The sequence below is a fragment of the Herpailurus yagouaroundi genome, unplaced genomic scaffold (genome assembly GCF_014898765.1).
Source record: "Herpailurus yagouaroundi ecotype Mexico unplaced genomic scaffold, PumYag 160, whole genome shotgun sequence".
Taxonomy (NCBI): Eukaryota; Metazoa; Chordata; class Mammalia; order Carnivora; family Felidae; genus Herpailurus; species Herpailurus yagouaroundi.
The window spans coordinates 30,585,789-30,606,416 of NW_024412401.1; the positions used below are offsets into that span (position 1 = coordinate 30,585,789).

The 20,628-nt window shown below is 39.2% G+C and overlaps 1 protein-coding gene across 3 annotated transcripts in view; it reads left to right on the forward strand.

The window, feature by feature from the left end:
• Nucleotides 1-20,628, forward strand: part of FKTN (fukutin) — a 101,594-nt gene that overhangs the window by 63,970 nt on the left and 16,996 nt on the right. For all 3 annotated transcript variants that reach the window (XM_040481887.1, XM_040481889.1, XM_040481888.1), the window contains exons 10-11: nucleotides 8,189-8,286; nucleotides 18,350-18,567. In XM_040481887.1, coding sequence (XP_040337821.1) covers nucleotides 8,189-8,286; nucleotides 18,350-18,561 — 310 coding nt within the window. In that variant the 3' untranslated portion in view covers nucleotides 18,562-18,567. The remainder of the gene's footprint in view (nucleotides 1-8,188; nucleotides 8,287-18,349; nucleotides 18,568-20,628) is intronic.

The following is a 20,628-nucleotide window of genomic DNA, read 5'->3' on the forward strand; positions in this document are numbered from 1 at the left end:
TCTATTTTTAATTTTCTGAGGAACCTCCACACTGCTTTCCAGAGCGGCTGCACCAATTTGCATTCCCACCAACAGTGCAAGAGGGTTCCCGTTTCTCCACATCCTCTCCAGCATCTATAGTCTCCTGATTTGTTCTTTTTGGCCACTCTGACTGGCATGAGGTGATATCTGAGTGTGGTTTTGATTTGTATTTCCCTGATAAGGAGCGACGTTGAACATCTTTTCATGTGCCTGTTGGCCATCCGGATGTCTTCTTTAGAGAAGTGTCTATTCATGTTTTCTGCCCATTTCTTCACTGGGTTATTTGTTTCTCGGGTGTGGAGTTTGGTGAGCTCTTTATAGATTTGGGATACTAGCCCTTTGTCTGATATGTCATTTGCAAATATCTTTTCCCATTCCGTTGGTTGCCTTTTAGTTTTGTTGGTTGTTTCCTTTGCTGTGCAGAAGCTTTTTATCTTCATAAGGTCCCAGTAATTCACTTTTGCTTTTAATTCCTTTGCTTTTCATTGCTTTGGGATGTGTCAAGTAAGAGATTGCTACGGCTGAGGTCAGAGAGGTCTTTTCCTGCTTTCTCCTCTAAGGTTTTGATGGTTTCCTGTCTCACATTCAGGTCCTTTATCCATTTTGAGTTTATTTTTGTGAATTGTGAAGTTTATTGTCAAATTGGTTTCCATACAACACCCCAGTGCTCATCCCAAAAGATGCCCTCTTCAATACCCGTCACCCACCCTCCCCTCCCTCCCACCCCCCATCAACCCTCAGAAAGGAAAACTCTTGATGATAAGTTGAGGAGGAGTTGATTTATCAGCGTTCAAGGAGTAAAGTATATTTAAGTTCTGTGTGTAAGAAAAGGGTAGAGATTCTGCATACAATCTGTTTTTATTAGCAAATCTTATAGTGGCGTATATATGTTAAAAGTAAACAGTAACTATTACAAACAGTATTTACTGCTAGTTAGAAATAGTATTTAAAACTTCCAGATAGGGGCATCTGGCTGGCTCAGTTGGTAGAGTATGGGACTCTCGATCTTGGGGTTGTAAGTTTGAGCCCCACATTGGGTGTAGAGATTACTTTAAAAAATATTTTTAAAAAACTTCCAAATAAACAGAACAAAAGGGAATTTATAAACATTTATCAATTAAAGGAAATTAGGAAAGGTGGGTCAAAGAAAAGGTATGGTAAGCTGAAAATGTGAAGATAATCATAATAACATTATAATAGCCCTTACTGTGTATGTGCTAGATACTGTTCTAAGTGAGTACTTTACATTTATTTATTCATTGTATGCTGACATCTCTGTTAGGTACTGTTAGTACCCACATTTTATAAATGAGGAAGTTAAGGTACAAAGAAATTGACCAAGGTATTACAACTGATAAGAGACAGAGCCAGGATTTGAGCCCAGGCAGCCTGGCTCTAGAATTCAAAAAATGTCCAAATATATAATTAACCACAGGAAATAATAGCAGATTAAGCTAATTCATATAAAGATTAAAATGCGATAGAAAAAAAAAACATACCTATATAATGCTTGGTAAAAGGCATACCTAAAGCAAAATCATACAGAAAGGTTGAAAAAATTATAGAGATAGAAAAAAGATATTCCCCAATACTATTAACCAAAGGAAACTGGTGCTAAATTAAAAGGCCCACAACACAATTTTACAGAGAGATGGTGCACCAAGAATTGTTAGAGGACTTTAATAATGTGGTCTTTAAGTATATAAATCAAAAGCCGATGAAATTCTAATGAATATTGACATGCCCACAATTATGGTGGGAGATTCTGAAATACTTCTATTTTAAAAACTGCTGATTCAAGCAAAAAAGGAATTAATAAAACTATTGAAAATATGAGTAAAATCAAGCTTGATTTATCATATATATGTAAATATATATGTAAATATATGTAAATGTGTATGTAAATATATATTTACATATATATGTATATATGTATATATGTATGTAAAAGTCTTTACCCAACAAATGGTGGATATACTTTCTTCTCGGCTATAAATGGGACATTTACAAAAGTTGGTCATGTACTATATCATAAAGACAATCTTAATAAATTTTACATCATTAATAAAAATCTTCCTCTGTGTGTGTGTGTGTGTGTGTGTGTGTGTGTGTGTGTGAGAGAGAGAGAGAGAGAGAGAGAGAGAGAAATTCTGTTAACAGGTTAAAGGGAGAAAATATACATGTTTATTTCAATAGGTGGCATTGTTTGACCACAATGGAATTATAAATAAACAATTAAAGACCTCTTTAAGGGGCGCCTGGGTGGCGCAGTCGGTTAAGCGTCCGACTTCAGCCAGGTCACGATCTCACGGTCCGTGAGTTTGAGCCCCGCGTCAGGCTCTGGGCTGATGGCTCGGAGCCTGGAGCCTGTTTCCGATTCTGTGTCTCCCTCTCTCTCTGCCCCTCCCCCGTTCATGCTCTGTCTCTCTCTGTCCCAAAAATAAATAAAAAATGTTGAAAAAAAAAATTAAAAAAAAATAAAAAAAAATAAAGACCTCTTTAAGATATATGGAAACTTTAAAATGCCCTCATTAATAACTAATGAGTTTAAAATGGAGGGTTGATGGGGGTTGGGGGAGAGGGGAAAGTGGGTGATGGGCATTGAGGAGGGCATCTGTTGGGATGAACACTGGGTCTTGTGTGGAAAAAAAATAAAAAATAAAAGCCAAAAAAAAAAAAAAAAGAAATAATAGTGGTAATTATAAAATTTTTAGGACTCAAAGATAATGTACTATACATATCAAAACTTGTAGGATGCAGTTAAGAGGATAGCAGTAAACCTGTAGCCTTAAAACATTTAAATATTAAAAAATAGATTAAAAAAGCAAATTAAGGGGTACCTGGGTGGCTCAGTCGGTTAAGGGTCCAACTTCAGCTCAGGTCATGATTTCAGGGCTCGTGGGTTCAAGCCCTGTGTCAAGCTCTGTGCTGACAACTTACAGCCTGGTTCTGTGTCTCCCTCTCTCTCTCTGCTGCTCCCCTGCTCACATTCTGTCTCTCTTTCTCTCAGATGTAAACAAACATTAAAAAAATTATTTAAAAAAACTAAGCATTTAATTGAAGAAAGTAAAAGAATAATGCTGTCAGCCTAAGCAAAGTGAAGGAAGAAAGCCAAGAGAAAAAAAAAATAATAATGAAATAGAAAACAGTATCAAAGATCAACAAATCCAAATGCTCGTTCTTAAAAAAAAAATAAAAACTAGCAAATTAAACTAGACATCTAACAAGACTGATCAAGAAAAAAAGAAAAAGGGCGCTTGGATGGCTCAGTCTGTTAAGCATCTGACTTTGGCTCAGGTTGTGATCTCACAGTTCATGGGTTCAAGTCCCATTGCCGGGCTCTGTGCTGACAGCTCAGAGCCTCGAGCTGGCTTCAGATTCTTTGTCTCTCTGTGTCTCTCCCCTGCTCACGCTTTGTCTCTCTCTCTCAAAAATAAACATTTAGGGGCGGGGAAAAAAATAAATAAATAAATAAATAAACATTTAAAAATTTTTTAAAAAAGAGTAAAATTAAATATTGACTACTCTAACCCAAGAGCTTTAGAGTTTATGCTCTTAACTATGTTACACTGACTTCCAAAGGAAAATGTTAGGGACGTTAAATCATTAAATTTGATAATAAGGTGTAATACGAAAATGATAAAATTTTCTGGGCAAAAATAAATGTTAAAACTCAAGAAGATCTAGGAAACTTATACTCATGAAAGAAATTGAATTAATAATCAGAAATTCTTCTTTCCAGGGTGCCCAGGTGGCTCAGTCGGCTAGGCGTCCAGCTTTGTCTCAGGTCATGATCTCACGGTTCATGGGTTCGAGCCCCGCATCACGCTCTGTGCTGACAGCTCAGAGCCTGGAGCCTGCTTCAGATTCTGTGTCTTCTTCTCTCTCTACCCCTCCCCTGCTCACGTTCTGTCTCCCTTCTCTCTCAAAAATAAATAAACATTTAAAAAAAGAAAAAGAAAAATTCTCCTTTCCCCCTCTTGTCCCAAATGAAAGGCCAAGAAAGTTTACAGGAAAGTTTTACCATGCCTTCACAAAGTAGATTATTCCCTATATTATATCTCCTATTTCAGAAAATTTAAAAAGGAAAAATATGAAAAATATGCTTTAAGCAACTCATTGTCTGAGATTGATAGCAAAATTAGACTTGGACAATGCCAACAAAATTTTTAAAGGGAAATTACAATATTGTCGAACAGATGAAAATATCTTAAATGAAATAAAACAAATCAAATTTTATAGTATCTATATATTTGTGTAATTCTCAACATTAAAGGATTAAAAGATTAAAGGAGAAAAACCTTTGATGATTGTTTCAATAGATGACATTAAAAACTTTTGATAAATTTCATAATTAACCAGAAGGGAGGGGAAAGATCTTTTAGCAAGTTTGAAATAAAAGGGATCTGGAATTTCCTTAACCAGATAAAGGGAATATACCAAAAACCTAGAGTGAGCAATCATATTTGATGGTAAACTTTTTAGAAGCTTTTCTATTAAAATCAGAAACAAACAAAAACTTATGTGCTATCCTTGCTTCCCTTAAGCCAAATGCTAGAGGGCTTAGGCATTGTAATAACACAAGAAAAAGAAATTAAGAATTAAAGAAGAGACCAAACTGATAATAAGAATAAACCATTTGTGGTGTTTTACAGGAAATTCTTGTTTAAGACCATGGCTCTGCTGTTTTAACTTCAGCGTCTAATGCAAATTATGTTTAAAAAGGTCAGATTCAGTTACAATTGATGGTGTCTCTGTCTCACTTAGCCTAGCTACCTAGGAATAATAACAGCAATGTTTTTCACTTAGCAATAATGTCTATAGGTTGTGCAATTAAACTGGTGAGATTACTTTATCCCACCACCAGTAAGTGGTTTTACAGATTGTAAGGATGTCTGTGAGGAGAAAAAAATGGAAACGGTCTACTCCAACTAACTCTCTCTCTCTGTCTTTTTTTTTTTTTTAACTCCCAACTAACTCTTAATTCTAATTACTATTTTATGCAAAGATAAAATGAACGTGGCATGAAATAGAAATGTGAATGGAAGGATTTTTGTTTATGTGAAAAGATCCCTTGAACTTACTAGGTTCGAATTGAAATCTGTTCCCATTTTAGATCCTGTCTCAGAGCTTTCAAGTACAAACTGCTTAGCCAAACAGAATCTTAGCTTCCAAAGCTAAGGTAAGGTCGCAGACCCATGGTGTGGTCCAGTCGTAGTGTTTACTGGTAACCTGGACAGAGCACATGGCATGTGCTGTTCTCTGTCACCCACCCCCCTCTTCCTCTCCGCAATCCCATTTCACAATCTGTTTTCACATTTTATGGTTTGTTTACCTTTCCTCTTCTCCTAGGAAGCTGGAATTTTCTTTTTGCTGATCGAATTGAAAATTATTTAAGTGAAAAGAAAACCACAAAGATTTAGGGGTATTTCCATTCAGGAACAAAAATGAACGTTTCGGTTAAATTGTCTTTGAATTACTTTTAACATTGCATATGTAGTTTTAATGTTTTGGTTTTGTTCATTCGAACATTTCATTGTTTAAAATATTGCTGTTGTAAAATTTGTGGTATTCTCATCCCAGACCTGTGATTTTTCTTATGTTCACTTCTTTGATAGACTGTAGAGGCTAATATTTACGAGAGGAATTTCCTGGACTAGGTTACAAAATAGACCGTAATTTCTGCCTCATTTCAACTTCAGTGTGTCAACTTGATAGGAGAGGACAGGTGGACATTCTGGTGACCAGAATCTGATAGGGGAGGGTGGAGGCCAGTGATGGATGGCTGTGTCTGATGACAAAATAAGCATTTCCATGAATATGAGTGTGCAGAATAAAATTGGGACCAGCAGATGGTAGAGCTATGCTGTATCTTATTTCTTCCTCAGCTCTGAGATTTTCTGTGGCTGTTTTTTCACAGAAGCCAGCTGGGATTGTCTATTAACTGCCAGCACCCATTGGTTTGGGTAGAAGGAACTTGTTGCTTTCTTCAGAATTTGTTCAGCCTCTCCTTTTCATGTATGGCTTTACGTTCATCTGGTGGTAAAACATGATATTTAACCGCAGAATACGTGAGAACTGACCTTTCCTTGGAGAACATCCCAGCTAGATCCCATTTCTACAAAATGATTATGCTTTGACATCTGGCTTTTTTCCTGTTCCTTTTTTCTTTAATCCTCTGATATTTTAAATTTCTGTGATCTCTGCGATTGCCACTTCAGATCTCATTACTGAAAGTTCTTTTCATGTTGTGAAGAGAAGAAACATTCCTCAGAAAACATCAACACAGAATATAGGGCTGTAATATAAACTTAAACCTAATGAACCTGCTCATTTTAGCTTTCCTTTGTAATATATTGAATTTAATTTACTGATCCAGAGTTCATTTAAGAAACGTGTTTTGGTTTGATTTCTCAAACTTACCTGCTAGTTAAAATAGTTCTGCTATAGACAGAGTAAAATTCATTATAAGTAACATTGCCTGGGCTGGTGTCGAGATGTTCTTTAGCATTTGAGATGAAAGAAAGGCAGAAACTACAGATAGGTTTAAGGGACAGAAGCCTGGGAATGCATCTTGGAGTCATGCTTGCTGTATATCCTCGGGAAATCCAGGCTCTAAGAGAAAAGAAGATTCACCTCACACATGTGTTGCTTATTTTAGTGTTGTGTAGTCAGCTTCTTTCAGTAGTAGTTTGAATTGGATGGGGATTTAATGATGTGTGAACTATTAAAAATAAGAAAGTAAGTTTGTGGCTGAGAACAGAGATTTAAAAAAAAAAGGAGGGGGGCAAGTGGTAAAATAAAAGCAGGGCAGGAAGAATGGGTCTGTATAGCTGTCGTTAAGAGAGATATTGTTGAAGTGCAGACAGCCAAGCATTAGACCTCGATTCCTGCGTTTGAGGAGGGGGCTGGTGCGTGAAGCTTTACTCAGAAAGCTGTCTTAAGTGTGGCTTGATTCAGGTTGTCTGGCTAACTAGAAAGGTTTTGTTTCCATTCACTTCTGTACATGTCTCCCCTCCATGTATGAAGAATTGCAAGTATTGGGGTGCCTGGTGGCTCAGTCGGTTAAGTGTCCAACTCTTGATTTCAGCTCAGGTCATGATCGCACAGTTTGTGGGATCAAGCCCCTTCACGGGCTCTCCTCTGACAGCACAGAGCCTACTTGGGATTCTCTCTCTCCCTCTCTCTGCCCCTCCCCACTGATATACACTCTTTCTCTCAAATAAATAAATAAACTTTAAGAAAAAATGAAGAAGTGCAAGTATTAGAAATGTTGTAAAAAAAAAGGAATAGTTAACTAGAATTTAAATAAAACTTTGAGGAAACAAAGAATATCTATATATTCATGGATTTATTTAGGAATAAATGTTTAAGGAATGGCCACAGCTAAATCCAAGTCCTTCCCTGGGGTTTTCTGAGCTCTATCATTTTTCCTCCACTTTTTGGCAGCTTTTGGCTTTGACTTCATTCTCAGACAGGCTCTTTCTGCTAATAGATAACAAAGATGCTCAGCTTCCATCTCACCAGCTTAGAAACCTCAGCAAAAAAGAATGCCTCTTTCCTCCAGTAGTCCCAACGGAAATCCCAGAGTTGACTTTTATTTGCCTAATTTGTGTATATTCCCATCCCTGATCCAGTCACTATAATGTACTGGTTACGCCTGGGTCTTTGTACCTCAGCGGCCTGGGGGTTGGGTTAGTCCTTCCTAAACCATAGAGAATAAGGAGAGGCAAATGGAGGTGCTGTCAACATTAGAAGAGGAATGGGAGGGGCGCCTGGGTGGCTCAGTCGGTTAAGCATCTGACTCAATATCAGCTCAGGTCATGATTTCACGAGTCGATTCGTGAGTTCCAGCCCCTCGTCTGACTCTGTGCTGACAGTATAAAGCCTGCTTGGGTTCTCTCTCTCTCTGCCCTTCCCCTGCCCATGCACAGGTGCTCTCTCTCCCTCTCTCTCTCTCTGAATAAATAAACTTAAAAAAAAAAATAGAAGAGGAAGGGGATGCTGGACAGTCAGAAACAACAAAATACCCACCGTGTCTGTCCCCAAAGCTATTGAGTGGGAGAGGCCTTTCCTTCAGCCCAAAGTTCACTAGCAACTGGGTTCCTGAGATAAACTTTTACTCTTGAGCCTAACCCCTCTCTACATTGCCTCTGTTTTGCTGCAGGTACCTATTTCCCAAGTTTACACTGTGCTGGACTGAGTTTGTAGACATGAAGATTCATGTGCCCTGTGAAACCATTGACTACATTGAAGCCAACTATGGTAAGACCTGGAAGATTCCCGTGAAGACATGGGACTGGAAGCGCTCTCCCCCCAATGTACGGCCCAATGGAGTCTGGCCTATTTCTGAGTGGGATGAGGTTATCCAGTTATACTGAGACAGTAACTTGAAATGGTAGAATTCCTCGTCTGAAACAAAGGTGGATAACTGTTTAAGAAGATACATCTCTATGTGTCAAACGTAAGTAGGAGCCAAAGATATATGTCAAGTTTGAAGACGCAGAGAGTCTTAACCTCTGAGCCATCTGATTTAATCCTCTCATTTTACATTTGTTAAGGAGCCCCCATGTGCCAGGTGCAGTGCTAGGTTACAGTGGAGGAGCAGAAGTGAGTGAGGCACGTGCCTGTCTCTCTTTCCCTTCCCTTTGGTAAGCACCTCAATTTTCCTTGGAGGGAAACACCCTCACCCTTTGAAGAGCTCATACCGAATATGATGTTCTTTAAAGATTTTAGATAATGCCTGGACTGGAACACAGGTTTATCGGGCAAAGCTAAGGAGGGATATACTCGTAGAAAAGAATAGCCCGTTGCTGTTATCAGCAGTGAAGCTTGTATGTTAGTGCTGCTTTTAAGGTTGTAGAGTCTGAGTTAATATTTGAGTGATCACACTTTAGATGGCCTCAAGAAAAGATGCTAGCAGATTCATTTTACAAGCAACCTGATGTGGAGTTCATCTAGAGCACAGGGCATCATTCTATAAGAGAACAAGAGCTTCTTTTTAACTTTGTCAAAGATATGCAAATTTCCATACATTTTCTATTTTTATGTTTGAAATGAAAAGAAAGCTTATGCTTGTGTGAAGCTTAAATTTCCAGCCATTGTGAGAATATTTTCACTGACCTCTATAGCACTTGTTAACAAATCATTCAAGTGAGATCATGCTACCAGACAGGATTTTGAAAGGGTTGTCATTTCATGAAACTTACTTTCCTTATTTCTTTCCCAACCATCTGTTAGGTGGAAATATGAGCTATTCATGGACTTTAATATTTTCTGAACTTATAATCCTTGTACTCCCAATTTTAATGTTAACACTAAAATATTAATAGAAATACCTCTAATTTTTCTAATTGTACTCTTCATTGTACTCATTGATCAGTTACAGTTCCATATCTTTCATTCATGGCCTATAAACAAATTTAAATGATATGTAAACCTACCTGTTCCTTTTCCTCTTCCAGTACTCTCTCACATCTCCAAAAGGAAGATAAATGGCAAACCTGAGAAATGCTTTCTCCCCTGCCCCACCCCCACATCATAGTGTCTGTAAAGTCTGTGTCCATTCTAATTCTATCTCAGTGTTCTATCTGTTGCTTATTGATGGGACAAGAGCGCAGACTTCCCTGCTTTATCAAGTACCACCCATTCTGAGACCCTTCAGGTTCCTTTTGCGCCCTCAGGACATGTTTCAGAGTGGGCTAGGATGACTCAGTCTCCCTCATCTCTTCATGGGTCACTTTAATTACATATTCCAAGTGAGAGGTAAAGGTATACATAGTCACAATAAGCACTGCTCGCTTTTTCTTTGTCCAGGAAGGCAGCTGAGTCTTACATTTTGTCTAGGCTGCTTAGGACAACTTTCTGGGCAAGATCACAGATTTTCCTCTAAAACCAGAGAATAATAGGAGTGTCAGAAATGGAAACCAGAGGTCTGAGGGAATGGGCTTGACTGAGTTTTCCTAAAACAAAGTTGGGAAAAGTGACCAGCAACCACCCCACTCTATACTTTCAAAACATCAAAACCTTTTTTAAATAAATGGTAACCACTGACCTTCCTCTCTTGGGATGAGATTTCCATGCATCATCATTGGATCTTTTCATAACTAACATCATTAGGTTTTCAGGGACATGTATAGATTACCAGTAAACTTGTCCCCAGATGACAGGCCATTGTAATCAACTTTCCCTTTGCTGGAAAACCAGTCCATAGAAATCATACCCAAATTCTAAATAGCTGAACCTAATTTAATTTTTCATGATTGAAAAAATATCAGATAATAATAATAACGTTCCTGGCCAGAATCCACCCTGCTTAGTGAGGACCATTTGCTTGTGCTTAGCATCTAGAAGTGCATACAAAAGTTCATACTCATTTCTGCCCATTTCAAATTGGGGCTTCCACTGTTTGCCAAGGGCTCTTACCCGCTCCTATTTAGGTTATTTTTCTTTTATCTGTCCCTGGAGTCCATGGTCTTAAAGTATCCAAAATCTAAGATGTCTTGGCCTCATTGACAGAGGTTCTATATCCTTCCCTTCATAGGTCACTGGCAGCTAACGTACCTTTCTTGGCTACCTTCTGGTTTCACAGGCTTCAGCTCTTGGGTCCTACCCTAGTTTGAGGGAATGAGAGCTTTTCCCCATACTCTGAACACCAGGCTTGCTTCTGATACAGATTCAGCCATACTTCATCCTGTGTTTCTTGACAGTTCTTAACTGTGCTGAGTGTCCAGAGACCTTGGTTTGGGTGAATCTACCATCACACCTCATCAAATCACTTTTTTTCCTTCACCTTAGTATTCCAACAATAGTTCTCCTAATATGACCACTTTGAGGTTCACTTTGGCTTACCAGGAGAAAACCTCTTATAGTAACTTGGAGGTTAGGCACCCATGGATGTCTCCAGAGAGATCCTGAGAGGCAAGATTGATAACCTCCCACTTGACAACAGGTGGCCACTCTTCCTTCTCAAGGCAGGGAGTACTTGGCCTTCTCCCCTCTGCTGCAGCTACTGATAACCTGGCCCCTGGAATAAAACTGCAGTTCTCAAAATCAGGCATCCCTAAGAAGCTGGGCAGTGGGATGGCCGGTTTCTTTGATTCCCTAGCTACAAACCCTGAAATATGACCACTAGCTGCCAGAATGTCTACCATCCTCCCCAAACAAGTTAACTCTTGAGGGAAAATCATCTTGCTCTTGAGTCTTAAAGACTAGAGGGTCACATTCATTTTCTCCTTATTTTATAGCTAAATCAGTAAGCTATAAGAGTGATTTGATAAACAACAGAGGCTAAAACTCAGGAGTGCCATGACTTTGGGCCCTGTCCCTGTTTCAGTGCATCATGGCACAGCATCTTAACTCTGATTGAGATATTTGGCAGAGAAGTCATCCTGTGCCTAGGGACTCGGTTTCAGGGTGTTTCTGCCATTCCTCACTTAGTATCTTTCTGCCCAGATTGAGAACCCGAAGTGACAAAGAGATCAAGAAGGAGTGTTTCTTTCTTGTCCAAAATACTTACACTGCTTTCATACCTTTATCTGCAAAATGCCATATCTCCAAAAGGTAAAATAGTTCATGTTTGGAGACATCAGCCTTTGGTCCTGATATTCTTAACATCCAGGAGTACCTGATTCTCTTAAGTTCAAGATGCATCCCATTGCTGCTTCACCCCATCCACCTCCCCAGGAAACAACACCAATCTGCTAAGCACCCACTTCCCAAGAGTCCTTCCTCCTTCCCTTATTGATACCCTCTTATGGATACAAGTAGTTGAGAATAATTCGACTGTGCTCATTCCTCTCCTTCTTTGTGACCCCAAACCATTGTATCCAGTCTTACCATGGCTGCAAAGCTTCTGATGGCACATGGGACAGCAGGGTGTTCCATAGAAAAGTGGGGGTTTGTAGATTGGGGACCAGAGCTGCATCTGAGAAGCACACTTGGAACGAATTTCCACACTCCAGCCTAACACCTCACCCAGTATCACAAGCCTAAGAAAGTCTCCCCCAAATTTCACCTGGAAAATGAACGATTCTTTCACCCTCAGTATTATAAATCGCCATGGGAAATGTTCCCTCAAAATCTAGTCAGAGAAAGTGCCACATTCCCAACTCCTGCTACTTAATTATCATGGGAAAACTCCACTTCCCGACCAGACAAAAGGATATCTTTGAAAAAATGTCCCAGCATTGTCTCTTTCCTCCTCTTCTTCCTCTGTCATTAAGACCTGGGCCAGGACACCTCTAACATTTCACTTAGGGGAGTCAGCATGTTGGTTTAAAAAGACCACAAACTTCTGAATTAGGCCCAGGTTTGAATCCTAGCTTCATCATGTGGGATTTCTGGCAGAGAACCTCTCAGCCTCATTTTCCACAAAGTGAATTGGGGAGATGAGGTGTATTTCTTAGGATTTTCACTTAGGATAAAATGAAATAAAGTGCTTAGCACTGGGCCTAGTATTACTCAGGAGATGTTCCATTTCCTACTTCCAAGTCTCTTTTCTAATTATTTTTCAAATGGGATTGAAGTAACTATGGTTCAGAACATGAACCTTACTCAGGAGGTTGGGTGACTGAATTTGCTTAGGAAAAAAAATTGTTTCATTGTATCAAGGCATTAAAGGACAAATTATATGGTTCATGAATTCAGAGACATTACCGAGTTGTCTCCTCTAAATAGAACTTGTATTTTTGGGGCGCCTGGGTGGCGCAGTCGGTTAAGCGTCCGACTTCAGCCAGGTCACGATCTCGCGGTCCGTGAGTTCGAGCCCCGCGTCGGGCTCTGGGCTGAATGCTCAGAGCCTGGAGCCTGTTTCCGATTCTGTGTCTCCCTCTCTCTCTGCCCCTTCCCCGTTCATGCTCTGTCTCTCTCTGTCCCAAAAAATAAATTAAAAACGTTGAAAAAAAAATTTTAAAAAAAAGAACTTGTATTTTCATTTTATTGGTCAAACTTTTGTCTCCTAAAGACTCCTTATATGATCCCTTCTGTTATCTAGTTCCTTCGTCCCAAGCAATTTACTCTCTCTACCTCTGTACGTTTGGTACTTGCTCTGCCCCGGGCTTCTTCTTTAATATTCTAGTATATTCTAGAGATAAATTCTCATCTCCTTGTTAGTAAATCTCTACCCAGCCAAAATCAGATGTAAGTCATGATTTACAGAGGGAAAGAATTTGGAATACTTAGTTTCATATAACTATCAGTGCTGATGAATGTCTCTATCAGTGTTTTAATAAAGGAGAGATGAAAAATACTCATTTCCACCTTTTTCCATCAAATTTGTATTTCTGTCCCAGGCAAGAATCAACAGGGTATGTGATGCTTTTGTAAGCTTCTCTGCACAGGCTAAAATCTAATGATAGTTTATAAGTCATACAGGCCAGTTCAATAGTGATACCTCTTCACAGGACCAGTACTAAAGTAGGCAAGTCTACATTTTCCTAATGACAAATCTCTGCTTCTGTATTTACAGAACTTCTAGGTTAGGATACCCCCCCTTGGCCTCCCCCAACCCAACCCAATGTAGAGATTATGTGGAAACCCATTAGCCAACCAAGCTGTTGTATACTTACAAGCAGCTCTCACAGTGGGTTTGAAAGGGAGCATGAGGAGAATTAGAAGTACTGTATTTTGTTACATAAAACAATGTACTGTCTCCTGCACCATTAAGAAGAATTACAAGATTTTGTCATCTTTTGATGACTCATTGAGAGCATGGGGAATAGTTCATGTGTTTGTTAAATGAAAATCGTATGTAGCTATTTGTGTGTCCGTTCCACTTTATAACCAGAAAAACATGATTGTGAATTTTTTAAACAAAGTGATATTTTAAACATGGGTAAATTTCAGTGTATGCTTACCAGTTTACTATTTGGTTTTATCTTCAGGTACAGGTAGTTTGTGGTACTACTGAAAATACCTTTAATATTATTATTTTGATCAGAATTTGTAATATATAATCTGTATGGGATGATGAATAAAGTCTTTTTAATCACATGAGATATTTGTGTTTATTCTTGAAGTTTGCAGTAGATATTGTTACAGCCACTAACATTCATAAGCAACCTGGCAAAATAGTCCATCTTGCCACCGGTATATATTTCTAAAACTAAGGTAAAATGAAGTCATTTGGGTGGACCCTAATCGAATATGACCAAGTCCCATAAGAAGAGATTGGAATACAGAGAGGCACAGTGGGAACACTATGTGAAGATTAGAGAGAAGGTGGCCATCTACAAGTCAAGGAGAGAGGCCCGCAGAAGAAACCAACCCTACCAACACCTTGATCTTGGACTTCTAGCCTACAGAACTGTGAGAAAATAAATGTCTGTTTTAAGCCACCCAGTCTTCATTAGGCAGCCCTTGATTAATGCAGTAATCAAGACAGTGTGGTATTGGTAAAGAGATAGACACATAGATCACCTGAAGAGAATAAAGAACCCAGAAATTGATACACAAATGTGCTCACCAGGATTGTTGATCAAAGAGCAAAAGCAATTCAGTGGAGGCAAGGATAGCCATCTCAACAACAATAACAAAAATAACCTCAACTTGAAATTCATACTTTATACAAAAATGAACTCAGGTATAATGTACTAAAATGTAAAACTACGAAACTTTCAGGAAAAAAAATAAAATCTTAATGACCTAGGACTAGGCAGAGCTCTTTCTTAAGACTTGATACCAAAAGCACAATTCATAAAAGGAAAAATTAATAAGTTGGACTTCATCAAAATTAAAATTTGCAGCTCTGTAAAAGCCTACCAGAAAAGGATGGAAAGTCAAGCTACAGACTAGGAGAAAACATTTGCAAACAACATGTCTGACAAAAGACTAGCATCTAGAATATATAAAGAACCTGAACCCTCAACAGCTTAGAAAAATCCAATTAGAAAATGGGCAAAAGACATGAATAGACATTTCCCTGGAAAAGACCTACAGGTGACACGCACGCTAAAAAGATGTTCAGCATCATTAACCAAGCAGTCAAAAGCAGTAGCCAAAGCAATCCTGAGAAAGAAGAACAAAGCTGGAGGCATTACACTTGCTGGTTTTACACTAAATTATAGTGCTATACTAATCAATACAGTACTAGCATAAAAACAGACACATAGACCAATGGAACAGAATTGAAAGCCTAGAAATAAACCCCTGCATAAACAGTCAACTAATATTTGACGAAGGAGCCAAGAATACTGAACAGAGGAAATACAGTCTCTTTAATGGGCTGGATGGAGTGCCTGGGTGACTCAGTTAAGCGTCCGACTTCTGCTCAGGTCTTGATCTCCCAGTCCGTGAGTTTGAGCCCTGTGTGGAGCTCTGTGCTGATAGCTCAGAGCCTGAAGCCTGCTTCAGATTCTGTGTCTGCCTCTCTCTGCCCCTTCCCTGCTCACACTCTGTCTCCCTCTCTCAAAAATAAACATTAAAAAAATTAAAAAATAAATAAAAATAAATAAGTTTGGATATTCACATGCAAAAGAATGAAACTAGACTTCTATCTTACACCACTCACAAAAATTAACTCAAAATGTATTTGCATAAATGTGAGGCTTGAAACCATAAAACACCTAGAAGAAAGTGGGGAGAAAAAGTTCCTTGACATTGCTCTTGTCAATGATTTTTGGATATGTCACAAGAAGCACCAAATGCAACAAAAGTGAAAGTAAACAAGTGGGACTACATCAAGGTTAGAAGCCTCCACAAAGGAAAGGAAACTACAATGAAAAATAACCTATAGAGTGGGAATAAATATTTGTAAACAATATATCTGATAAGAGGTTAATAGGCAAAATACATAAGGAACTCCTACAACTCAATAGCAAAAAGTAGCATAATCCAGTTAAAAGTAGGCAAGGAAACCGAATAGACATTTTTCCAAAAGAGATACTCAAGTGGCCAAAAGGTACATGAAAAGGTGGTCAACATCACTAATCATCAGGAAAATGCAAATCAAAACCTCACATCTGTTAGAATGGCTGTTACCAAAAAGAAAAGAGCCAAAAAGTGCTGATGAGAATGTGCAGAAAAGGGAACACATACGCACTGCTGGTGGGAATGTAAATTGGTGCAGCCACTAGGAAAATGGGATGAAGCTTCCTCAGAATATTAGAAATAGAGCTACCATACAATCCAGCAGTTCCACTTCTGGATGTTTATCTGAAGGAAATGAAATCATTATGGCAAAAAGATTTCTGCATCTTCTGTACATTGTAGCTTTACTTACAATAGCCAAGATATGGAAACAACCTAAGTATCCATCAAGGTATGAATGGATAAGAGGATGTGGTATATATAGAGAGACAATGGAATATTATTTAGCCACAAGAAAGAAGGAAATCCTGCCATTTGTGGCAACATAAGTGAACCTTGAAGGCATTATGTTAAACGAAGTATCAGAGAAAGACAACTACTGTATGATCTTGTTTGTATGTAGAATCTAGAAAAACAAAACTCATAAACAGAGAAGAGATTGGTGGTTGCCAGAGAAAGAGGGTAGGGACAAGGATAATTGGGTGAAGGTGGACAAAAGGTACAAACTCCTAGTTATGAGATAAGTTCTTGGGATATAATGCACAGCATAATGAGTCCAGTTAACAATACTATATTGTATATTTGAAAGTTGCTAAGAGAACCGATGTTAAAAGTTCTCATCACGAGGGGCGCCTGGGTGGCGCAGTCGGTTAAGCGTCCGACTTCAGCCAGGTCACGATCTCGCGGTCCGTGAGTTCGAGCCCCGCGTCAGGCTCTGGGCTGATGGCTCGGAGCCTGGAGCCTGTTTCCGATTCTGTGTCTCCCTCTCTCTCTGCCCCTCCCCCGTTCATGCTCTGTCTCTCTCTGTCCCAAAAATAAATTAAAAAAACGTTGAAAAAAAAAAAAAAGTTCTCATCACGAGAAAACAAAACCTTGAGCCACGTGAGGTGATGGATATTAACTAAACTTGTCATCATTTCACAATACATATCATCTATCATATATTATGTTGTACACCTTAAACTCAAACAGTGTTATAGGTCAATTACATCTCAATAAACCTGGGGCAGATGTTGCCATTTCTGTTTGTCATAATTTTTTCCATGAACACCTCATGAGCTATTACTGAAGCAAATATTAACAAACCAGTCCTTGCTCTGCTGATAATTAGAAACCATCTTCTGTGCTGTCACTGGTATGAGAAGTGACTTCGGTCAGAGCTTGCAGGTGTTTCAGCCTGTGCCCCAGCTCTGCTTCGTCACACTTTGTGTCTGGGGCTCTTATCTTTTTCTTTCTACACAAAAATGCAAAGTCTGCTGAATTTCAGCATTTTCCTCTTCCGAAATGTATACTTTTCCAGAATCTTGTGGAAATGCCCATCTTTACTAAAAGTTACTACTGCTTCTATTACTAACCTAAATTTACACCTTTGCTGTTTAAGAAAGTTTCCCTATGACTGTTCTTCTCCCCTCCATGTAACATACCCAACCTTCATATAAACTGCTGACCCAAGGTGCTAAGTGTACCAGCATTTTCTGAAGGGAGTAAAAGTTATCATTGTTAATAGAGGTCTAAGAGAGCTATAATACTGATTATTAATATAACTTTTTAAAAATATGTTCAGCATCATTAACCATCAGGGAAATGCAAATTACAACCACAATGAGGTATCCACTGCACACCTGTTAGAATGGCTAAAATTTTAAATCATGGTAACACCGAATCCTATAGTTGTCTCTAATATGGTTTTCTTTTTGGATGTGTACTGTACCTTATTGTTTGTACTATGATTTTCCTAGAGAATGTCCTTCCACATTTTACAAAAATTAATAATATATAAATAACATTCTTTGTTAAAGATTTAAAGGAATAATCTTGTCACAGTTTTTAGAAGACAGATTTTTAGGTTTTTTGCTTTTTCTCCTTCCTTTCCTCCAATTCTTCTTTGATTTGCTCTGTAAATTTAGTAATCCTCTTTAAAACTTATTTTCTCACTTATTACTCATTTGTATCCTTTATAGTTGACCATTCCCAAATTTGATTTAGCAGCAAGAGCCCTTTAGCAGCTGGTATCATTATTCTTAGGCTTCTGTAGGTTTAATTAATTTCATATTTATCATCAGGTTTTTTTCCTCATCTAAAACTCCTAGATTCAATCTTTCCCTCTAGTTTCAATAATTTGGAGAAAATTTTCTAGTGAATGAATATTGCAGGAAGGGTAATTGGGTGACTAATTTTCTGAACCTATATTACCACCATAGTCTGTCAGCTCTCTTAGAAGAATGATAGTTGGAGGGTGTACGAGTTTGTTTTGGAGCTTAAACTGTGCAAACCTCTAATCCAACCACATCCTGTTTAACAGAAAAACCAAAGGGTGACTTCACAGACCAAGGGAAAGCCTTTGCTTTTAGGAAGCTGGCCTCGCCTCGTGTCATGCCGGTTATTCACCATAAGCTGTCTTTCCTCCATATCCTGTTGGAAGACGAGAACATGTGTACCAGTACTGTCCAAATAGAGCATCCGGTGATGCTGGGAATGATCTCTGTCTGCACTGTCCAGTGCAGTAGCCACTAGCCACATGTGAGTATTGAGCACTTGAAATGTGGCAAATATAACCAAGAAACGGAATGTTTAATTTTTTTAAAAAAAATTTTTTTCAACGTTTATTTATTTTGGGGGGACAGAGAGAAACAGAGCATGAACGGAGGAGGGGCAGAGAGAGAGGGAGACACAGAATCAGAAACAGGCTCCAGGCTCTGAGCATTCAGCCCAGAGCCTGACGCGGGGCTCGAACTCACGGACTGCGAGATCGTGACCTGGCTGAAGTCGGACGCTTAACCGACTGTGCCACCCAGGCGCCCCAAATTTTAATTAAATTAAATAACATCATGTAGTCAGTAGCTAGCAATATTGGATAATGCACATTGAGAGCGTTTGATGAGACCAACAAGGGCTTAGGAGTTGTACAAATTGAGACTCAAATCCAGGAGCACCACTTTCTAGTTTTGTGATCGTGGGCTAGTTATTTAACTTCTGAGTTCCAATTTTTTTCCAACTAATGGGGCTGAAGTTAATACCTAACCTCTAAGGGTTAGTATAAGAAATACAGGGGGGCACCTGGGTGGTTCAGACTTCGGTACAGTTCTGCTGTCAGCACAAAGCCCACTTCAGATCCTCTGTCCCCCCCTCTCTCTGCCCTCTCCCCTACTTGGCGCTCTCTCTCTGTCTCTTTCAAAATAAATAAATAAGTAAATGTAAAAAAAGAAAAAGAAATATAGGAAATCTACAGCTTCTGGTAGATGTTCAATAATGATAGATATTGGTAATATTATTATCTTGCTTTTATTTCTACTTTTGCAAAAAATCCTATGAACATATTTTCCTAAAAAACCCAAGGAATAATTTTTCTGTGAGATTAGATATTTAAGAGTTCTCCTGGTAGAGGGCCCTCTCCTGAGATCTGGTGATAACAAATGACCCTGATCTCAAAGGCACAGGTACATGCTTTGTCTTCTAGGGAGACAGGACATGGGATTAAAACAATACTTAACAGAATTGAGTCTGAAAGACCAAGCTTAGAAAAAGGGACCAAAGGTCCCAGACTTTGTGGAAGGCAGCCTGAGCATCCAAAGCTAGAAAAAGCTCTAGGAAGGAGGGCAGGGGAGGGACAGTGAGGTGCAGCTGGATCTTAAGACTTAATGAACAGAAAATTTGCATGAAGAAAGGGAAGAAAGCATTTCTGAAGAAAGGAAGTCAATAAAATCACAGAATGGGCTTTATAGGACACTACATAACACTGCCTGGCTGTAGTCTATGGCCATACTACCCTGAAAGCTCCCAGTCTCATCTGGTCTCAGAAGACCACCTGGCTATGTATGGATAAATAGTTTAAAGAAATACAACTAGAAAAGTGGACAAGCTGCAGACTGGGGTGGGAGGGGGCCCTGAATATCCTGCTGTGAAGTTTGGATAAGAGAAAGTGTAGAAACGATATTTGAATAAGAACATGATGTCTTTAATAAACACTCCTGGCTAAATTACTCCTCACAGGTACTGTGCTGAGAACTGAGGTTCATTTGTTGTCTCAACAAATATTCATGAAGCACCTCCAAGGCCAGGTGGGGATTGGGGAGAATTTAGGTTCACTGAGACTGATCCCAGAAACCCTGGGATCCCTACAGTTGCAGAGACAGAGGACAGAGGCTTACCCAGGTGGACATAAGATGCCAAGTGTCTCAGGTAAGGTCACTACTAGAATTCCCAGCCATTGCCAGACACAGACACAGGGCATCCAGGGACAGGAAGTGTTTGAGGCTGAGGGGCACTTGGTATTGGTCTGGGAAATGGGGCTGCAGGCCACAGAGAAGAAGTATTATGGGACCAATGTAGGGTCTTATCCAGAGGGTTCAGGGAATTAGAGAGCCAAGACAAAAGTGTAGATAAATTGGGGCAGGAGAGTTGGTAGTGAGGTCCTGGGTTCTGGAGAAGATTTGAAAGCAATTTCTGGAAAGGGGTAAAGGAGTGAGGACACACTGGTCAGTGTTAGACCTGAGGCAGCACAATCCAGCAATGTGAGAGAAGTGGGGAAGAGGCTGGAGCCATTTCTACACCTGTTGCTTCAGCTGGAAACCAGGACCGGTT